Consider the following 22,698-nt stretch of genomic DNA (forward strand, 5'->3'; position numbering starts at 1 on the left):
AAGACGACTAAAATTAAACACAAAACAATCTCGCAATTTTTTTTCATTTTTCTATTTGCAACCAACAATTACTAAAACCCGCCGTACCGTAAATTTTGGGACTCATCTATTCTATATATACTTTAAAAAATGTGTAGTGTGTAACACTGTTATTGTAAGTTTTGACCCACGCAAGTGTTTACGTAGCTTTCAAAGTTTGAGAGCCGTTGCCAATTTTTTTGACAAATTCGCAACCTAGTGCTAATTTACAGGAAATTAAACTCTCCGAGTAGCTTTTTTTATTCGGCGACCCCATTTTTTACTCGAAGTCGAATATAAACCAGATCTCGTAAAATAAATGGAACAAATTTACAACAAACATAAACAATCGAGAAAAAACAAAGCGGACTTACTCATGTGACGGTCATAAATAATCTTTTCGACAAGCACTCAGACGTACTTCTAGATTAGGGTAAAACCATGAGTGTCGCTATCTTATCTACTATCGATGTATAAATTTGTTGTTTGCTGTGACAATACTTAGTCACTGAGAGTAAATATCGCACAATGGGTCTGAACAAACTTCAAAGTCTCCTCCTCGTGTCGGTTTTCCTGATTTTGGTGAGCTACCAAGTGGAAGCCGAAAAGTCCTGCGTGTGTTCGAGGATTTTCGCCCCCGTTTGCGCCTCTGATGGAAACACGTACGCCAACAAGTGCACCTTCAACTGCGAATTGAAGAAACAAGGGCAAGCGAGAAGCAACTTAAGAATTGTGAAGAACGAAGCTTGTTAAACCAACTGACTCTATTTTGCTGTAATTATGAATAAATAGTTTCATCTCCAGATTTTTTATTGCCTAATTCCTTATCATTTTTTCACTAGTTTTGACTTTTTTTTGACAGTACTCTTCAATTAATTACAAAATTTGACACATTATCATGTCACTCACGTTTGTCTAAATTCCTCATCAAACCCACAAATGTTTGTTCTGCCCATACCATGGTGTCCAAGAATACCTTCATCAAGCTCCTGATCCTCTCTGCCCTTTTATGGTTGCTCTCCCTTGAAGGAATCCGCGCGCAAGAGGAGCTGTGCCCTTGCGACCTGAAGGGCGGTAACACCCAATGTCGTGGGGACAACAGTCTTTATTACTACAATGAGCGCATTCTGAGTTGTCCCTTTAAGCGAAAAGACAACAATGACCCTTTTTCGAAGCAGAAACCTTGTAGACCCAACATCAAAGACACGGGTGGACAAACTGTTAAGTAGGTAATTTTTCTTCTGAATAAATAAATTCGAAAACTTGATTGGGACTGGCTTTAATTTACAAACAAGCGGATTCGTGTTTAATTTATTAAAGATAAATGTAATTAAGCTTTAAATTTGGCGCAGACGTTTACAAGACAGAGACCATTAAAGCAGATTTAGTGAAGGAAGTGTTAAATGTGAACAATGGCACGAGCCGGGGATAAATATAGAATTCCTGTTGGTCCTGTTGCAGGATTGGGATAGGATTGGGAGAAAAGTGAGAGCCATCTGGTGGTTGAAAGTTGGAAACGGTAAAAGTAGGAGCGGGGTCTGCTAAATTTGTGTAGTAGTTAGGGATATTGTCACTAGATGGAGCACAGTTACTGTGAATAAAGAAAAAGTCAAATTATTGATTGAATGGACAGGGACGGCCTAAGAAGTCGGTTCGCTAAGGCTAACTTAAGCTAGGTTTTCGGGTTTTTATGATTCCTAGAACAAAAAAAAGTGGGTCCGTGTTTTTGGTGTCTGTCATCTGTCAAAGATGTTCACCGAAACTAGTGGATTTTTACGAAATTTTTACCTTCATGGTGTTATTTATTTTTTACTTTGAACGTCTAGATTTTTGAAAAAATCAGAATAGTGTGACAATACTTAATTTATCTCCTCCCAAAACACTGTGACGTCAGCTCAAAATTTTGCCAAATCATATCTAAGATATGCAAAGTATCCAATCGTTCGATTTTTCGATTTTTAGGTTTTCGAATTTTTGCTTTTCCTATTTTTTGGATTTTTGTTTTTTCGTATATTTGCTTCATAGAATTTTCGGTTTTCCGAGATTCGAATTTCCAATTTGTTTCTTTCTTAATTTTTTTTCTCAACTGTTCGATTTTTGAATTTTTAATTTTTACATTTTCCAGTTTTTAGACTTCAATTTTTAACTTTTCGATTACTCGAATTTTCATTTTTTCTATTCTCCGAAAAGTCGACAATGGTTTCAAAATGCGACAAAATAGAAAAATCTTCCGGAAAGTCAAAAAGTCGAAAGTAAAAAAAATATTGAAAAATAGAAAAAATCAGAAAATAAGAAAATTGAAAAGTGAATAACGTAAAAATTAAAAAATCAAAAAACCAAAAAGCATAGAGATCATAAACTCGAGTATTGGAAATCGAAAACTTGAGAAATCAAAAAATCGAAAATTAAAAAAATTTTAGATATTAAAATTTTCAATCTTTTTTCGTTTAAATTTTTCAGTTTTCAGTTTTTTGACTTTCTGGAAAATTTTTCGGTTTTTCAATTTGTTTCCTTCTTGATTTTTTAATTTCTCGAGTTTTCGTTACTCGAATTTTCAATCTTTCTATTTTTTGATTATTCCATTTTTGATTTTTCAATTTTTTACTTTTCGATTTTCGAAAAATAGAAAAATGCTCCGGAAAGTCAAAAAACCGAAAAGTAAAAAAAATTGAAAAATCGAAAAAGTGAAGAATGGAAAAATTGAACATTCGGGAAATCGGAAAGTAAAAAATTAAAGTCTGAAAGAAAATTCAAGACTGAAAAAATTGAAAATCGAAAGATCAAAAAGCATAAAGATCGAAAATTCGAGGATCGGAAATAGAAAACTCGAGAAATTAATTAAAAACGAAAAATGGAAAAACGGAGAAATGAAAATCGAGAAATAAAAAACTAAAATTCGAACATCGAAAAATCAGTAAAACTCTGAAAAATCTAAAAACTAGAGAATAGAAAAATTGAAAAATCGAAAATTCAAAAAGTCAAAAACCTTAAATTCGAAAAATCAAAGAATCCCGAAAAACGAAAATTCTAAATTCGAGATTTCGAAAAATTGAACAATCCAAAAATCGAAACCTGGAAAAAATGAAATATCGAATAAAGGAAAGTCGATAACTTTAAAATCTAAAAATGGAAAAATTGAAAATTTGAAAAATCTAAAGTTGTATTTTTTTCCAAAAGCTTTAGACGTCTAGGGTAAAATCTAACACGGATTCATAAACCACAACTGGAGGAGTATCTTATTTTATAAAATTTAAATATCATTTATCAATGTAAATTTTGGTCATCATTTTGAGGATGGGGATTAGCCAAATTTTGGTTAGTGTTTTGCCATACACATGATAATCCTAATACGCATATAAAATTTGACAACAATCAGTCCAGTAGTTTCGATTCGATGAGTCAAAAATTCGAAAAATAGAAAATTTTAGAAGTTGAAAAACCGAAAACTAGATCAAAGAATGAAAAAACCGAAATATAGGAAGAAAAATAGAAAATTCTAAAACCGAAAAGTCGAAAAATTAATAATTTCAAAAACGACATTGAAAATTCTAAAAACCAAAAACTCGAGAAATCAAAAAATCCAAAAATTGAGAAAACTGAAAAATTGAATTGAAAATTTGAGAAATCGAAAAATAAAACAATTGAAAAGTCGAAAAACTAAAGAATGTAAAAATCGAAAAATTAAAGAGTAGAAATATTGAAAATTTGGAAAAACAAAAAATCAAAAATTCGAAAATCGAGATATCGAAAAATCACAGAATTGAAAATTCTAAAATAGAAAAATTAAAAAGTGGAGAAATTGAAAAGTCGGGAAATCGAAATTAAAAAAATTGAAATTTTTTATTCCACAAACCAAAAATTCGAAAAATCGAGAACTCGGGAAATAAAAAAATTGAAAAGCGAAAAAATTGAAAGATCGAAAAACTGAAGAATGGAAAAACTGAAAATTAAAAAATAAAAAAATAAAAATTCGAATATCGAAAAATCGATAAGTAAAAAAATTGAGGAATTGAAAACCTGAAGAACGAAAAAACTGAAAATTCGAGAAATCGAAAGTAAAGAGATTGAAGTCTAAAAACTGAAGAATGTAAAAACTGAAAAATCGAATAATCAAACATAGAAAAGAAAAAAAAAATTGAAAGATCAAAAAGCAGAAGAATAGAAAAATTGAAAATCGAAAATTCAAAAGATCAAAAATTGAAAATTCGAAAAATCGAAGAATTCCAAAAATCAGACACCGAAAATTCGAAAACCTAAACAATGTAAATCGAAAAAACGAGAAATCCGAAATTCAAAATTCGAGATACCGAAAAATCAAACAATCCAAGAATCAAAACATAGAAAAAACGAAATATCGAAAGAAGTAAAGTCGATAATTCTAAAATCGGAGAGTCGAAAAATAGAAAAATTGAAAAATCGAAAAGACTAAATTAAAAAAATAAAAAATGGAAGATCGAAAATTCTAGAAATGGAAAAATTGAAAATTTTAAAAATATTTTATAAAATTAAAATAATCATTTACTAATGTGAATTTTGGTAATGACGTCATCAAATTTTGGTTAGTGCTTTACCATATATTTGAAATTCGACAACAATCGGTTCAGTAGTTTCAATTCGATGAATCAACAATTCGAAAAAACGAAAATTCTACAAATTGGAAAATCGAAAAACCGAAAATCGAGATATCGAAAAATCAAAAAATCGAAACAAAGAAAAATCGAAATATCCAAAGAAGAAAAATAGAAAATTCTAAAATCAAAAGTCGAAAAATTGAAAATTTGAAAAATCGAAAATTCGAAATACATACATTAAAAAAATTCAAAATTACAAAGATTAAAAATTGTAAAACCGAGAAGTCGAAAAATGGAAAAATAGAAAAATCGTTAATATAAATTAAAAACATTGAAAACTCTAAAAACCACAAATCGAATATCCTAAAAACCAAGAACTCGAGAAATCAAAAAATCCAAAATTTAAGAAAACTGAAAAATTGAAAAACTGTAGAATGAAAAAACTGAAAATTCAAAAAATCGAAAAGTAAAAAAATTGGAAAGTCGAAAAGCTGAGGAATGTACAAACTGAAAAATCGAAAAATAAAAAAATAGAAATATTGAAAACTCGAGCTTCGAAAATCGGAAACCTGAAAAATCAAAAATTGAAAAGTAAAAAAAAATGAAAGATCGAAAAACTGAAGAACGGGAAAATTGTAAATCGAGAAGTAAAAAACTGAAAATTCGAATATCCGAAAACCGAAAAGTAAAAAAATTAAAAGTCTATAAAATGGCAGAATGAAATTATTGAAAACCAAAAATTCGAAAAATTTAAAACTTGAACAGTCGTAGAATTGAGAATTTGAAAAATCGAGAAATCGAAAAGCAAACACATTGAAAATTCGATTACCGAAAAATTGGAAAACCGAAAAACCAATAATTCGAAAATCGAGATATCGAAAAATCAAAAAATCGAAATATAGAAAAGACGAAATATGGAAAGAAGAAAAATAGAAAATTTGAAAATCGAAAATTGGAAATAGCGAAAAATGGAAATATATTAAAAAAAAAATCAAAATTCTAAAAACCAAAAACTCGAAAAATCAAAAAATCCAAAAATTAAGAAAACTGAAAATTTAAAAAACTGAAGAACGAAAAAACTGAAAATTCGAGAAATAGAAAAGTAATAAAATTGAAAAGTCTAAATAGTGGAGAATGTAAAAATTGAAAAATCGAAAAATCCAAAAGCAGAAATCTTGGAAAATTCGAAAATCTAAAACCGAAAACTCGAGAAATCAAAAAATTGAAAAGTGAAAAACTGAAACTTCGAATATGGAAAAATCGAAAAGTAAAAAAATTGAAAAGGCTAAAAAATGGGAGAATGGAATTATTGAAAATCGAAAATCGAAAAATCTAAAACTTGAACAATCGTATAATTGAGAAATTCACAAAATTCCAAAATTCGAAAACCAAATAAAATGAAAATTCGATTATCGAAAAATTGTAAAATCGAAAGCTGGAAAGTCCAAAAATCGCAAATCAAAAACCCAAAAATTAAGAATTCGAAAATCGAGATATCGAAAAAGCGAAAACCAGGAACTCGAGAAATAATCAAATCGAAAAATAAAAAAACTGAAAAATTGAAAAATCAAAAAATCAAAAATTGAATAGTAAAAAAATTCAAAGATCGAAAAATAAAAAGACCGAAAATTCAAATATCGAAAAATCGAAAAGTAAAAAAATTGAAAAGTCTAGAGAAATCGGGAGAATGGAATTATTGAAAACCAACAATTCGAAAAATCGGAAATTCGGAAAACTGAATAATCCAGAAATTGAAAAAGTTTAGAATAAAAAAATTAAAGTTCAAATTTTGGATTTTTCAATTTTTACATTCTTCAGTTTTTAGACTTCAGTTATTTACTTTTCGATTTCTCGAATTTTTCGTGGTTCCATGTTTCAGTTTTGCGATTTTTCAATTTTTTATTTTTCGATATTTTTATTGTAGATTTTTCGATATAAGAATTGTCAAACTTTTTACGTGTCGATGTTCCAATTTTCGATTTTTTGGCTTTCTGGAAGATTTTTCTATTTTCTCGATTTTCGATTTTTCGAAGTTGTTATTTACTTTATAGAGGTTATCAATTTTATAATCTTTCTAAGAGGCTGAATTTATTGGGCTTTACTTTAAGGGTGAGGAACTTCTGTCGAAACACCCTTCTATCAAAATTTTGCCATAAACCTTACCTAAAATACAAAAAAAATGGAAAATTTGTGCAAACAATGAAAGACTGTTTATGTGTTTATTTTTTGAGTTCACTAAATATTGTTAACAGATTATACTTAAAATTCTCAAAACAAATCGTTGTTTAATTTTTTTGTAATTTTTCAAGAAAATAACTGTCAGATAAATATAAATGAACGAATCGAAAAGAAAACACGATAAAGTTCGCACAGTCATTAAGGTACGAAAAAATAAAATTAGGTAATAAAACTTTCATTCCAAAGAAATAAACGTCAGTTTCACGTCTGGCGAAAACTTCGAATAACCCCTTTGACTTTGAAAGCCCAGATTACACAGGCAGAAAACTGATCAGTCTATGTTACAGTATGTCAAGTCACGGACTTAAGTACTCTATAGCTTTATTTCAACACTTACAACATCTTTCTGGGAAAATAACAAATATCACATCCTGTATATTACTGTCCAATTTGCATTTTTTCCCAGTGACACGTGTACTAAAAATGATTAAAGTGCAGTAAAAGTCACCTATTTTTAAATCAGGTCAAACGTTTCGTTACACGATTGCCGACATCCTCACCCACATAATTTTCCTATTAATGTAAAATTTTTCTTTCGATATTTACCCAAATCATCACTTTTCCACCCAACATCGAAACCTGTCCGCACTTCCCCATAAATACCCTCCTCATCCAAACAATCCCTGCAACCAATTCACACCTCATAACCAAACAACTCCCCCCTCCCGCCCCCCAAATAAACAAAAATCGACACCTCTCCGTTCTATTTTCGCTCCGCGAAACATGACCCTGACGCGTCCCCAATATTTATGGAAATGGTTCGGATTTAGAACCACCCACCTCCGACCCACATCGCCAGTAAAACTCCGCTTATAAATAAATAAATTTATTAAGAATCTTCCATATAAGAACAAATAAAAAACCTCGTGGAAATTAGAAAAGCGGGATTACTTTCCCAGAATGATCTTGCGGCCAGCGCCGATGTTCTGACCAGCCTGGGAAGCCCCCTTGTTCTGCCCGGCCTGCAGCCCGATGATGCTCTCCCCGGCCCGGAGCTGCTCCTCGCTGAACTCCCTCTTGTTCTCGTCGGAGGGCTTGGGGCCCAACCACGGGCCGGGCCACTCCGGGTGCTTGTAGGTCTGCCTGCCCAAGGCGAAGATGGTGTTGGTCACCTGGGCGATGTCCTTCTTTTCCCACAGGTCCACGGTCTGGAAGACGTCCACGTCGTTGACTCCGTAGGTCTTCAAAGCGGCCTGGAAGCTGAAAGCGCGTTGGTTTCGCGTTTTTTTACACAAAAAAATACTCACTTGTTGATGTTCTCCATCATCTTGAACTGCCCCCCGGAGGTGTTGATCTTGGGGACGGAGTTGGGGGAGAGCTTGTTCATGACCTGGCACAAGACGGTCCCGTCGCGGATGACGTCCTCGTAGAGCTCACCTGGGGGGAACTTGGCGCCGAGGATGGTCTCGATCCATTCCTGCGCCTCCTTGTCCTGCTGGGGGTCGCGTTTGGAGGCGAGTTTTGCGCGGACTTGGCGTTCCAGAGACATTTTGGTGGAGGGTCTACACTGAGAAACTGACGCTGGGAGGCGTCGGGACGCTTTTATAGGGAGAGAGTCCCACCATGCGGCGTGACGGAGTGTTGTATCACTATATTTAGTAGATTATTCAGTTTTCATTATCAAGAAATATTCTAGAAGTATGCGGCGTCACTGATTGGGTTTGTGGGAGTGGGAGGGTGGCTATAATTTTACCGTTTTATTGAAGTAATTTATTTGGGTTTATTTTTAGCCAAAAAATACTAAAACTTAAGTCTAATTAGGTACGATTTAAGAAATAATAATTATTTCGAAAACGCAAATTCATGAAAATATTGTTTTTTTTTTGTGGAAATTGCAGCACAGGTGCAAATTTTCCTAGGATTCTTATTAGACAGGTGATGTTCTATATTTATGCAAAATTATTTCGCCCGGGTTTGTTGTAAGGTTGCAGTTGTGGGCCAAAATATTTATTCCAATTTTACAATCAGAATGATCGGTTTTTAATAATCATTTTAGTTCCAAAAATTTATTTTGAAGTGTTTTTTCGTTGATAAAGGACCTGCAAGGTTGATTACGAAAACTAGATTAAATTGCTTTTTTAATTTATTTTTTATGAATTATCAGGGTTTTTTTTTCATTTTATATGTTACAAGTTGGCTAACAGGGTTTTAAATCACATCTATATTTTTTCTTTCTAAATACATTTTGAATATTTTCATAAAATACTAATTCTTAGCGTCACTAATCATTATATAACTAAAAATAACACAACGACGTAATTTACTTCCAACCGTTTTATATTTATGTTCACTTTTTAATTTTCGCCTTTATTTGCTTGTTGATAAGGATCACAGTCGTCGAGAACTGGTGCTATTAATGTCTGTCTGCTCTGTCGATTCTCTGGTAGTTTATAATAATCAAGGTCACTATGCTACCATGTAGATAAAATTTAACACAAAATTATAATATCGCTTGAAACATTTGGGTTCAAATAGCAAAAATGTAAACGTCGTAGGCACAAAAAATATAACATTTATGAAAAAAATGGTAGGAGATTAATTCGACAGAACTTCTCTCGCCAAATAAATCTCGAAATCTAATTCTAAAATCGAAAAATCGAGAACTCAAGAAATTAAAAATCGTAAAAAAGTTGAAAAATCGAAAAGTAAAAAAATTGAAAATTCGATTGTCGAACGAAAACTGGATTTTTCGTTTTGATTTTTCGACTTTGTGATTTCTCATCTCTAGATTTTTCAAATTTTCGATTTCGTCTTTCTCGTCCTGGATTTTTCGATTTCTCTATCTCTCAATTACTCAAAATTTCGATTTTTCACTTGTTCCATTTTTCAATTATTCGTCGTCTCGGTTTTTTAATTCTTCCATTTCCCAGCTTTTCGATTGCATACGTTGTACAAATTTTCGATTTTTCAATTTCACGAATTGATATTTCAATTCTTCGAATTTTCGATTTTCTGATTTCTTCTATTCGATTTCTTGTATTCGATCTTTCAGTTTTTGGGTTTTTTGATTTATCGATTTTTCGGATTTTCGTTTTTTTTCAATTTTTCGGTTTTTCAGATTTTCAGTTTTTCAGTTTTTGGTTCGTTCAATTTTTCGGACAATCGAAAATTCGAAAAATCAAAAATTTGAAAAAAAAGAAGACTCGAGAAAGTAGAATCAAAGATTTTAAAAAACAAAATCGGAAAATTCTAAAATACAAACATGAAATATAGAAAAATCGAAAAATCAAAAATTCGAAAATCGTGATATGGAAAATCCAAAAATCGAAACATGGGAAAAACGAACTTTCGAAATTCGAAAAATCGAAGTTTCTAAAATCAAAAAGTCGCGAAGTCGACAGGTCGATACAAATTGAACAATCAGGAAATCGAAATTAAAAATATTGAAATTTCTAATAACGACGAATCCAAAATTCGAAAAATGGAAAACTCACAAAATCGAAAAGTAAAAAATGTTGAAAAAGTGAAAAACTGAAGAATGTAAAAATTGAAAAAAGGGAAAAACACGAAGTAAAAAATTGAAAATTCAAGTTTCCAAAATTGAAAACCAGAGAAACTAAAAAATTGAAAAGTAAAAAATTTGAAAAGTTTCAAAATTGGAGAATCGAAAAGTTGAAACACTGGAGAATCGAAAAATCCAAAGTTCGATGAATCAAATATTCGAAACAAAGGAAATTCGAAATTTTAAAAATCGCAAATCGAAAAACCGAAAAATCGAATATTTTAAAATTGAAAAGTCGAAAAATGGAAACAGAAAAAAAAATCGTATCTCAAAAAATCCAAAATTGGAGAAATGGAAACATAGAAAAATTCAAAATTCAAAAAATCGAAAATTCGATGAATCAATTATTCAAAAAATCGGAAACTGAAAAAGTGAAAATTCGAAAAATCGAAAAATTTAGAAGTGAAAAACGAAAATTCGGAAAATAGGGAAATAGAAAAAGTAAAATATAAACAAATTGAAAATTCGAATATCGGACAATGGAAAATTCGTTTTATCAAACATTCGAAATAATGAAAATTCCAAAAATCTGAATACCGAAAATTCGAAAATCCAAAAATCACAAATCGAAAAACCAAAAAATCAAAAATTCGGAAAATTCAAGAATCGAAATATAGAAAAAACGATAAATCGAATATTCTAAAATTGAAATATCTAGAAATAGAAAAAAATTCTCAATCTCGAAAAATCCAAAATTCAAGAAATGGAAACATCGAAAATTCGACTTATCGAAAAATTCTATGAATCAATTATTCAAAGAATCAAGAATTGAAAAAATGAAAATTCGAAAAATCGAAAAACCTAGAAGTGGTAACGAAAATTCGAAAAATCAAAAAATCGGGAAATAGAAAAAGTAAAATGTAAAAAAATTGAAAATTCAAGTTTCGAAACCGAACAAATCGAAAATCGAAAATTCGAAAACGACAATTTGACAAATTGAAAATTTGAAAAATCGAAAAACTGAGGAATTGAAAAATCGAGAATTCGAAAAATAAACAAATTGGAAATTCAAATATTGAAGAATAGAAAATTTGTTTTAACAAATATTCTAAATAACAAAAACTTCAAAAATTGGAAAACCGAAAATTCGAAAGTCCAAAAATCGCAAATCAAAAAACCAAAAAATCAAAAATTCGACAATCGAGATATCGAAAATTCGAAAAATCCAAGAATCGAAATATAATAGAAAAACCGAAAAATCGAAAATTCTAAAATTGAAAAATTGAAAAGTAGAAAAATGGAAAAATTCAAAAATCTAGAATTAGAAAAAAAACTAAAATTCGAGAAAAGGAAAATCGAAAATTTAAAATTTCAAAAATTGAAAATTCAAAAACTCAAAAATTCGAAGTATCGAAATTTCAATAAATCGAAAAATCCAGAAGTGATAAACGAAAATTTGAAAAATCGTGAAATAGAAGAATTAAAATCTAAAAAATTGAAAATTTAAATTTCGAAAACGAACAAATCGAAAATCGAAGAACTGAGAAATTGAAAAACCGAGAAATCGAAAAGTAAACAAATTCAAAATTTGAATATCGAAAAATAGAAAATTCGTTTTACAAATATTATCAATAACGAAATTCTAAACGAAAAATCGAGAAGTAAAAAAATTGAAAAATTGGAAAATCAAATGAAAAAACCGAAAATTCGAAAAATCGAAAAGTAAAAAATGTGAAAAATCGCAAAATTAAAAATTCAAAAATTGGAAAGAAAAAAATATTGAAAGATCGAAAAACAAGAATGGAAAAACTGATAATTGAAAATTCAAAAAATCAAAAATTAAAAATTCGAATAACGAAAATTCGAAAAAACGAAGAATCCAAAAAATCGGAAAATCGAAAATTCAAAATCCAAAAATCGCAAATCGAAAAACCAACAAATCAAAAATTCGAATATCCAGATATCGAAAATTCGAAAAATCCTAAATATCTAAATATAGAAAAAAAAATTAAAAGTCTAAAATTCAAAAATGGAAAAATTGGAAAGGTTAGAAATAGAAAAAAAACTAAAATTTTCTCGAATTCGAAAAAACAAAAATCCGAAAATTCGGAAAACCAAAAATTGGAAAATCCAAAAAAACCGAAAAATCAAAAATTCGAAAACAGAGTTATCGGAAATCCAAGAATCGAGATCTGGGAAAAACGAAATTTCGAAATTCGAAAAATCGAAGATTCCAGAATCCAAAAATCGAGAAAAAATGAACAAATTGAAAAATCAGGAAATCGAAATTAAAAATATTGAAATTTCCAATATCGACAAATCCGAAATTCGAAAAATAGAAAACTTAAAACATCAGAAATAGAAAATTAAAAAATGTTGAAAAAGCGAAAAACTGAAGAATGTATAAACTGAAAAAAGAAAAAATCACAAAATAGAAAGATTGAAAATTCAAGTTTCGAAAATTGAAAACTAGAGAAATCAAAAAAATTTTAAAGTAAAAAAGCTGAAAAATCGAAAAACTGAAAAATGAAAAATTCGAAAATCGAAATATCGAAAATTCAAAAAATCCAATAATCGAAATACGGAAAAAACGAAAAATCGAATATTCTAAAATTGAAAAACTGAAAAATCGAAAAATGGAAAAATTGAAAAATCTAGAAATAGAAATTTAAAACGAAAATCAAATCTCGAAAAATCCAAAATTCTAGGAATGGAAACATCGAAAATTTGAATTTTCAAAAATTGAAGATTAAAAAAATTGAAAATTCGGAGTATCGAAAAATTCGATCTATCAATTAGTCGAAAATTCGAGAACTGAAGGAACGGAAATTCGAAAAATCCGGAAATGGAAAATGTAAAGAGTAAAAAATTCGAATTTCGAAAACGAACAAATCGAAAATTGAAAATTCGAATACGACAATCTGAAAAACCGAAAATTTGAAAAATCTAGAATCAAAACGGAAGCAAATTGAAAATTCGAATACCGAAAAATAGAAAATTCGTTGAATCAAGTATTCGCAAATCTAAAAATCGCAAATCGAAAAACTGAAAAGTCCAAAATTCTCAAATCGAGAAAAATCTAAGGATCGAAATATAGAGAAAACGAAATATTGAACGAGGAAGAATCTAAAATCAAAATGTCGACAAACAGAAATTAAAAAAATAAAAATTTGAAGAACAAAAAATCGAAAATTTGAAAAATGGACAAATTGAAAATTAGAAATTTCAGAATTGAAAATTCGAAAAATTGAAAATTCGAAGTATTAAAAAATGGGAAGTCGAAAAGTCTATCGAATTTCGAAAAATGAACAAACCGAAAATTGGAAAATTGGGAAACCGAAAATCGGAAATTCACAAAACCGAAAAAACCACAACTTCAGTAATCAAAAATCGAGTGACCCAAAATTCGAAAATCTAAAAATCGCAATCGAGAAGCCGAAAAATCAAGAATTCAAAAATCGAAATATCGGAAAATCCAAGAATCGATTTATAGAAAAAACGAAATATCGAAAGAAGAAAAATCGAAAATTGAAGAAACGAAAATTCGAAATATCAGAAATTCAAAATCCAGAAATTTAAAAAATCTAAATGTTCAAAAAACTGAAAATTGAAACATTCTTCCTATAACCTCAAAGCGTTTATGATTTCAGAGCATTATGTTTTGCAAATTCACAGTTACATTGTAAAATGTTAACAATTTTGACTTTTTTACAAAAAACTGGACATCTACTATAAACACTCAACACGGATTCATGAATCACACATACAAGAGTAAAATTCAATCGGCAAAATTGTAAAATGACAAACATATTTTGGTAAGGGCAGAAACGAAAAAATCTTGACTAACGATTTACGATAACTTTAACACTTTTGCAAGATTCCAGAGCATTCGGTTTTGCATTTTCAAAGTTAAATTGCAAAATGTTACACAATTTTGATTTTTTCTTACTAAATATGAGTATTTCAAGTTCTAGTCAACTTTAAATTCTTGAAATTTATATTTTATTAAAACACACAAAATTATATTTTTATTAAAACTGCATGTTTTGAGCTACTTTTTCGAACAGAAGCTGTTCGTTGCTACACCTGAAAACCGGGAAGGTGAATCAGCCAACACGCCTTTCAAATTTTAATTTTTATTAGCTTTACACGAAATTATTACAATAGTGGACTAGAAGGTGAAGTAGAATGATACTGTGAACAACCTCGAAAATTACACGGCTAAGATGAACACAAATATTCCTCTTATATGTACAAATATACAGTCACTTAAAAAATACAAAGACACAATCCTTAGTATACAATATCCTATGTACAATATAGACTCAAGAAAATCCGTATACCAATCGTATAATTCGAATCAATTTAGAGTGTGACGGATTTCCACTGTGCGGACGCTTTCACCGGACCCCGATTTCCACCAGCAACAATTCCATTCATTAGCCTAATTGCCCTCCTTATTTATCCCCTCGAATAAACAAAACTTGTACAAACAAGTGATAAAAAAATTGGACGGCCAACTTGGCAGCGGCGGCTCCCCGAAAAAGAACAATGTACAGGTGTCCGTACGGTAAAATTAGCCGCCATCCGTATTTTAAGCGAAGGACGGCGATTTTTTACTTCGCGAATCCAAGAACCAAGCGCCGGCTACTATATCAAAACTGACCTACGCCACATCAAACACATCCGGCTCGCTCGGACCTCGCGTTCAAACGGTCGCGATGTCGCGGGGATGACAACCTGCGTCGAATTCTGAAAGCCGCCACTCGCTGAACAAAACACCAGACCCGCGGAAAATAATCATAAAATTTCCATTCTTAGCTTCCGCGAACATAAACACCGTTTAAATATAATTGAAGGTTGTGCAGGTTATTCTATTCTGATCTGAATCGCTAATCCCATGAAAGCGTCGCAAGGACACAAATATGCCTAAACCGTAGTGCTTTTTTTAAAACAAGTGGTTGGCCGCAGCTGTCGGCTTCAGATGGTCTCCTAGCAGGTACGACGCCGCCCCTCCGCTCGCGCCCAGTAACGATGTGAAGGGGGAGGAGAGGGCGGCGGCGGCGGCGGCGGCGGCGTGAGAGCCGTGGTGGGATTGGAGGTGTGACGGCTGAGACGAGAGGACCTTGTTGGCCTGGTGGACGAGCAGTGCCGTGTTGCAGGATTGGGGGCTCATTGACCATTTGTTGTTGTTGGAGATGATGGAGTCGTCGCTGAGTTTTCCTGCAAAGAGCGGAGTGGTTAATTTTTGAGTGGTTGAGAGCAGGTGGATGGGACGGCTGCCTGATTTAGAGCGCGATGGGTTTGATAGTTTGAGGAGAAAATTGCCGGAATTTATGGTGTTTGTGTTACTTAAACGAAGCTGTGAAATTGGGAGTTTATAGATTATTTGGAGTCTTACTGTTGAATCGTAAATTTGCTCCGCTTCGTCGTATTTTTGATAGATTTTTTGGCGAAATGAAATTTCAGGTTGCGGTATTGAAGGCTCTATGGTTTCAGGAATTGGGTGTTTGGGGTTTAGCAGTCTATTGTAGTTGGCACAATTTTGTCATTAAAGTTGGTCGTAAAAGTGAGGGACAAAAATAAACACATTTTGGGTAAAAAAATTGGTCGAAAGTTATTTCATTCATTTCTTCATTTTTCCGAGTTTTTAAGTTTATTTTTCAAATTTTCAATTTTTCAATTTTAGAAGTTTTCGATTTGCAATTTTTAATTTCTTTATTTTTTCACTATTTCGGTTTTTCAACGTAAAATTTTTCAATTTTTGGCATTTGTGGTCTTCAATCTTGAACAGTTAAATTTTTAATTTTTCATATTTTCAGTATTAGATTTTTCAGTGTCATGATTTTTCAATTTTCCGTTTGTTCACAGTTTAATTTGCAATTTTTATCATTTTGGATTTAAATATGCAATCTTTTTTAAAACATTTCTGTTTCTTAATTTTACAATATTAGAATGTTTCCATTTTTTAATTGTTCGATTTTAAATTTTTTTTCATTTATTGGAATTTTCAGTTTTTCGAAACTTCAATTTTTCAAGTCTTAAAATTTTCGATTTGCTATTTTCCTTTCGGTTCATTTTTGCTTATTTTTACAATTTGTCAGTGTCCGATTTTTTAATTTTTTATTTTTTAATTTCCAATTTTTCATTATTTCATTCCTTTCTTGAATTTTTTGGTTTTAAATTTTAGAATTTTTCATTTCTTCGATTTTCCAACTTTTAGATGTTTCAATTTTTAGATTTTATAATTTTTCGATCTGCAATTTTTTGAGTTTTCAATTTTTCCATTTTTCAATTTTTCATACCTAGAGTTTTTCGATTTGCAATTATTAATTCCTTTATTTTTTCATTTTTTCGGTTTTTCAATGTCCTCATTTTTAATTTTTCTTTATTTAATGTGAAATTTTTACTTCAATTTTTAACTTTTAGAGTTTTAATTTTTCGTTTTTCAGTTTCATGATTTTTCAATTTTCCGTTTGTTCAATTTTTGATTTGAAATTTTGATAGATTTTTTATTTTAAATATACAATACAATTTTTTTAAATATCTCTCTTTCTCAATTTTAGTATTTTCCATTTTTTCTACTTTGCAATTGTTGGATTTTAAATCTTTTTCATTTATTCGACTTTTCAGTTTTTTGATTTTTGAATTTTTCAATTCTTCAAAATTTCGATTTGCTATTTTCCTTTAGTTTTTTTTTGTTTTATTTTTACAATTTTTCATTTTGTCAATGTCCGATTTTATAATTTTTTGTTTTTTCAATTCTGTTTTTTCAATTTTTCAATTTTTTTATTTAAAATTTATGAATTTTTCATTTTTCCGATTTTTCAATTTTGAGATGTTTCAGTTTTTAGATTTGGCTATCTCACGAGTTTTTCATGTCTGGAATTTTCCGACTTTCAATTTTTCATTTCGCTATTTTATTGACTTTATTCTTTCAATGTTTTGTTTTTTCAATTCCGATTTTTTCAACTTTTTATTTCTTCAATTTTTCGATTTGAAATTTTTTAATTTTTCATTTTTCTTTTCTTCAATTTTACGACAACCAATTTTTCGTAAATTTTTCATTTTTTCAATTTTCCAGCTTCTAGATGTTTCACTTTTTAGATTTTGCAATTTTTCGATTTGCAATTTCACGAGTTTCCAATTCTTAATTTTACAATTTTTATAGTTTTCAATTTTTTATACCTTTATTTTCCGATTTGCAATTTTTGATTTATTTGTTTTATCAGTTTATTGGTTTTTCAGTTTTCTAATTTACAATTTTTCTTTTTTCCTTGGTGAAATTTTTCAATTTTTTGGCTTTCAATTTGGAAATTTTAGATTTTTAATTTTTCGTTTCTTTTGTTTTAAAATTTTCACTTTCATGATTTTTCACTTTCTCAATTTTACGATGTTAGAATTTTTCAGTTTTTCAATTGTTGGATATTAAAACTTGTTCATTTATTCAACTTTCCATTTTTTTGGGTTGTTCAATTTTACAATTCTGCAAATTTTCAATATTCAATTTTTCGTTTCGGTTTTTTATTTGTTTTATTTTCGCAAATTTTCAATTTGTCAATGTATGATTTTATAAATTTTTGTTTTTTCAATTCCAATTTTTTCAATTTTTCATTTTTTAAAACTTCTGTTTCTTCATTTTTTTTTATTTTAATTTTTTGAATTTATCTTTTTTTGTTTCTTTAGTATTACGACAAACAACTTCTCGGATTTTCATTTTTAAATTTTAATTTCATCGATTTTCCAACTTTTAGATGATTCAATTTTTAGATTTTGGAATTTCACGAGTTTTCAATTTTTAATTTTTCAGTTTTTTTGGTCTGTTCAGTTTTCCATGTCTTCAATTTTTCGTTTCGCTTTTTTTGTTTCTTAATTTTTTTTTCAATTTTTCGTTTCTTTCATCTTTTATTTCATTTGAATTTTTATTTTTTTTGTTTTTTTAATTTTACGACAACCAACTTTTCGATTTTTCAACTTTTAGATTTTGCAATTTTTCGATTTGCAATTTCAGGAATTTTCAATTCTTAATTTTTCAATTTTTCCATTTTTCGATACTTCATGTCAACAATTTTTCGATTTGCAATTTTTAATTAATTATTTATTTTACTTTTTCGGTTTTTAGGTGTTCTTATTTTATAATTTTTCAATTTTTGGATTGTGTGATTTTTTGGTTTTCAGATTTTTAATTTGTTTTTTCAGTTTAAACTTTTTCAATTTCATGATTTTTCAATTTTATGTTTATTCAATTTTTAATTTCAAATTTTTATAAATAAGCAATATTTCTTTTAATATTTCATTTTCTCAATTTTACGATGTTAGAATTTTTCAGTTTTTCAATTGTTGGATTTTAAGCTTTTTCATTTATTCGACTTTTCAGTTTTTCAATTCTTCATTTTTTCAAACTTTCGTTTCTTCAATTTTTTTGATTAGAAATTTTTGAATTTATCTTAAGTTGTATGTCACGCACTTTTCGAGTTTTCATATTTAAATTTTTCTTTTTATCGATTTGCCAACTTTTAGATGTTTCAATTTTCAGATTTCGCAATTTCAGGAGTTCTCAATTTTTAATTGTTTTTCAAGTCTTCAATTTTCCGATTTGCAATTTTTCGTTTCGCTTTTTTTGTTTCTTCATTTTTCCAAATTTTGTTTTTCAGTTCCAATTTTTTCAATTTATCATTTCTTCAATCTTTCATTTCTTCAGTTTTTTGATTTTGAATTTTTGTATTTATCTTTTTTTGTATCTTCAGTAATACACATTTTTCAAGTTTTTGTTTATTTAATTCCAATTTTTTTCAGTTTTTCATTTCTTCAATTTTTTGATTTGAAATTATTGAATTTTTATTTTTTGTTGTTTCTTCAATTTTACGACAACCAACTTTTCGAGTTTTCATTTCATCTTTAAATTTTTCATTTTTCAGATTTTCCAGCTTCTAGATGTTCCAATTTTAGGTTTTGCAAATTTTCCATTTTTCAATTTTTCATGTCTTCAAATTTTCCATTTGCAATTTTTAATTAATTATTTTTTTTTACCTTTACGGTTTTTCAGTGTTCTGATTTTATAAATTTTCTTTTTTTTTAAGTAAAATTTTTCAATTTTTGGATTTTGTAATGTGTTGGGTTTTCAATTTTGAACTTTTGGACTTTAAGTTTTCGTTTTTTCAGTTTAAAATTTTTCAGTTTCTTGATTTTTCAATTTTCCGTTTATTCCAATTTTTTTTAATTTTTATACTTTTCAGTTTACATATGCAATAATAGTTTTTTAAGTAATTACAATTTTTTAATTTTTCAGTTTTTCGTTTGTTCAATTTTTCATGTCTTCAATTTTTCGACTTTCAATCTTTTGTTTCGGTTTATTTTTTTTATTTTTTCAATTTTTGGTTTTTTCATTGCTCTGATTTTATCTTTTTTCCTTTTTTAAGGTGAAATTTTTCAATTTTTCGATTTTTCAACTTTTAGATTATTTGATTTTTAATTTTTTCAATTTTAGATTTTTCAGTTTCATGATTTTTCAATTTTTATCTTTGGTATTTTTGATTTACAATTTTTATAGTTTTAATTTTTAATATACAATAATAATAAAATAATTTTAAACTAATTCACTTTTTGAATTTTACGATTTTAGTTTTTTAAAATTTTCGACTTTCCATTTATTAGGCTTTTCGAATTTTTGATTCTTCAATTTTTCAATTCTTGAAATTTTCTGTTTTCAATTTTTCATTTCGGTTTTTTAATCGGTCCATTTACAATTTTTCGATTGTTCAATGTTCCGATTTTATTATTTTGTGTTTCTTTTATTTCAATTTTCTAAATTTTTTGTTTCCTCAATTTTTGGATTTTGCAATTTTTCCATTTGGAATTTCACGACTTTCCAATTTTTAATTTTCCGATTTTTCAATTTTTCATGTCTACAATTTTTCGCTTTGCAATTTTTCGATTCGGTTTTTTATTTTCTTTATTTTTTCAATTTTTCGGTTTTTCAATGTTCTGATTTTGTAATTCTCCTTTTCTTCATTGTGAAATTTTTCAGTTTTTATTTATTGAATTTTAAGTTTTTCATTTATTCGATTTTTAAAGTTAATTTTTCAGTTTTTCGATCTTCGAATATTACAGTTTTTGACTTTATAATTTTGACGATTCTGCAATTTTTCGGTTGAACAATTCTTCGAAAATTGCAAATTTGTAAAATTGTAAAACCTAAAGTGAAAAACGAAAAACTATGAAATCAAATTTTTGGAAAAATCTAAAAATTGGAAATCAAAGACCCGAAAATTTGAAGAATCGAAAAATGGAACAGTTGAGAAACATAATAATCAAACAAGAGCAAAATCGAGAAACGAGGTATGTATTGTAAAATCCAAATATTGAAAATTAAAGAAATAGGAAAATCGGAAACCGGATATCCAAAAATTGAAAATCAAAAACTTGAAAAATTGAAACATGAAAGAATTAAAAATTAAGAAATTGAAAATCGAAAAGTTTAAAAAACGAAAAATTATAAGATTTGATTTTGATTTCGTTTTTTTCCAAAATTGTTGATGTTTGAGGTAAAAACTCAAACGGATTCATACACCACAAGTACGAATGTATTATTTTATAAAATAAAAAATAAGCATATATGTACCTATTATTGTAAATTTTGGCGATAATGTCATTCCATTGATTTTACCATCTCCATGCTATTTCTAATAGGTATATGTTTGTACAAAATTTGACAACAATCGGTTTAGTAGTTTCGGAGATTATGTATCTAATAAAAACTACACTATTTAGCTTCTCTGTCTTTTTTAAAGATATATCACTGCGTGCTAATCTAGCGCCATCAGAATCCAATTTTGACACAATTCCCGCCTCATCTGCTATTTTTCGCAATTTTCTTGGACCCGTGAGCAGCAGGTGTCGAAACATGCACTCGTTGAATAACGATCCCATTTCCTCCCCGCAACTCGGCATTTTTTATAAAATTCGCGCAACTGCCTCTTCCCTGTAGCCGTCGTCCTCCCGTCGCCTCCAATACCCCCGCAAATTTCCCATCGACTCCTTTTGTTCCCCGGCAATAAATCTCCGTAGGCCGTCCTCTCCGAACCCGTTCTCCCGTTTTTTGCGCACCTCTTCATAAATAGTCGGTAATTAATTATCGGCGCGCGATTTGCGACTCCATCGCTTAGAAGAACTCTCCTCATCAAGTAATATGACATCAGATTGCCGGCTCGAGCGGTTCCTCGGGCTCCAACTAAAGAGTTGACAGTAATGGAAATAAATGAGCGGCAGCGGGCAATTTTCTAGATTAAATGTCAGAATGGCGCGGCGAGCTGTCCTGCTGCCAGCGTCCTGCAGCCGGCAGGAGGGAGCGAGGGCGCGGACCCTCCCACTTATTGGGAATGAATAACACATATGAAGCGTCCTGATGCTCGCCAGATGCTGCTAGATTTATCTCCCGAATATAAAAATAATATTGTCTCTTTCGATTCCATAAAACGCTGCCGGCGCGAGCTTTGATGCATCGCCGTCGACCTTTGTGAGCGTCTACGGAATGGACGCGCCAATTTCGCCCGGACTATTTACATTCCGCCATTGGATGCATCCTAATCCGGTTTGACCGATAGCTGAATCAATCATACGCGAAATGGACAGAAGGTGATTTTTGAATCGATAGCGCAAGGACGGCGATTCCACTTTTCGGGAGGACGCCGATTTTTCGCCTGGAAAAACGCCAGGCTATTTATTGCGGAGGCAAAGCGGTGCGGTGCGACAGGTGAGACCGAGGTGCATCGTGAAACCGCAATTAAGACGACGAGTAGGCGGTGGAGAGGGCCCGACAACTACCGGACGACAGGTGGCGCCAGTGCTTAAACGCCACATACGCCGGTGCTACCGGGGAGAATATAACTGTGCTGCTAACATAATGACACAATGAAGAGTTTTTTTTGAAAGCAGATATAAAGAAAGATAATCCAACACGAGTTTTTAATCATTTTAACCATGTTTTAAGTTTTTTTGTGCAAAGATGGCTATGTATGTTAAGAAAAAAAAGGCAAATTATAAACCCCGCCCACCCACCCTATCTCAATTGTGATGATTTTTTTATTCGTCGTGAGTCAAGTGTGCGAAACTTAATTGCAAAATCCTTACTTCCTTACAAAAATCTACCATTTTAAAGGCATTTTAAGTTTCTACGAATAAAAAAAATCATCACAATTGAGAGGGGGTGGTTGGGCGGGGTAAATATTTTGCCTTGTTTTCTTAATATATATATTATTTTTTGAACACTACACTCAAAAACATGTTTTTAATTTCTTGTAAAGGAATAAGTATTTTGCAGTTAAGCTTCGCCCCCTTGATTCACGACGAATAAAAAAATCATCACAATTGAGATAGGGTGGGTGGGCGGGCCTACATTTGGCCTTTGTGTTTTATTATGTGTAGACTTCT

At 29.9% G+C, this 22,698-nt stretch overlaps 2 protein-coding genes across 2 annotated transcripts in view; both read right to left on the reverse strand.

Moving 5' to 3' along the window:
- Positions 1-7,637: 7,637 nt before the first annotated feature.
- Positions 7,638-8,357, reverse strand: LOC135140840 (muscle-specific protein 20). The gene is made up of 2 exons (XM_064071552.1): positions 8,075-8,357; positions 7,638-8,027 (listed from the first exon to the last, which is right to left on the reverse strand). The coding sequence occupies exons 1-2, from the start codon at positions 8,314-8,316 to the stop codon at positions 7,715-7,717; spliced, it is 555 nt and encodes a 184-aa protein (XP_063927622.1). The 5' UTR covers positions 8,317-8,357; the 3' UTR covers positions 7,638-7,714.
- Positions 8,358-14,443: 6,086 nt separating this feature from the next.
- LOC135140864 (paired mesoderm homeobox protein 2A-like) overlaps positions 14,444-22,698 on the reverse strand; it is an 84,480-nt gene continuing 76,225 nt past the window's right edge. Inside the window, exon 4 of the mRNA XM_064071583.1 lies at positions 14,444-15,492. Within this exon, the coding sequence (XP_063927653.1) occupies positions 15,218-15,492 (275 nt within the window). The 3' untranslated portion in view covers positions 14,444-15,217. The remainder of the gene's footprint in view (positions 15,493-22,698) is intronic.

This window comes from Zophobas morio, unplaced genomic scaffold, assembly GCF_036711695.1.
Source record: "Zophobas morio isolate AGI-343-1 ecotype UQ-CSIRO unplaced genomic scaffold, CSIRO_AGI_Zmor_V1 ptg000041l, whole genome shotgun sequence".
Taxonomy (NCBI): domain Eukaryota; kingdom Metazoa; phylum Arthropoda; class Insecta; order Coleoptera; family Tenebrionidae; genus Zophobas; species Zophobas morio.

What these genes read in the sequence shown, in the direction of transcription:
- LOC135140840 (XM_064071552.1), bottom strand. Translation starts at nt 8,316, where the DNA reads ATGTCTCTGGAACGCCAAGTCCGCGCAAAACTCGCCTCCAAACGCGAC. An exon ending in ATGATGGAGAACATCAACAA is followed by an intron (nt 8,028 to 8,074) that starts GTGAGTATTTTT and finishes ACGCGCTTTCAG; the next exon opens with CTTCCAGGCCGCTTTGAAGA.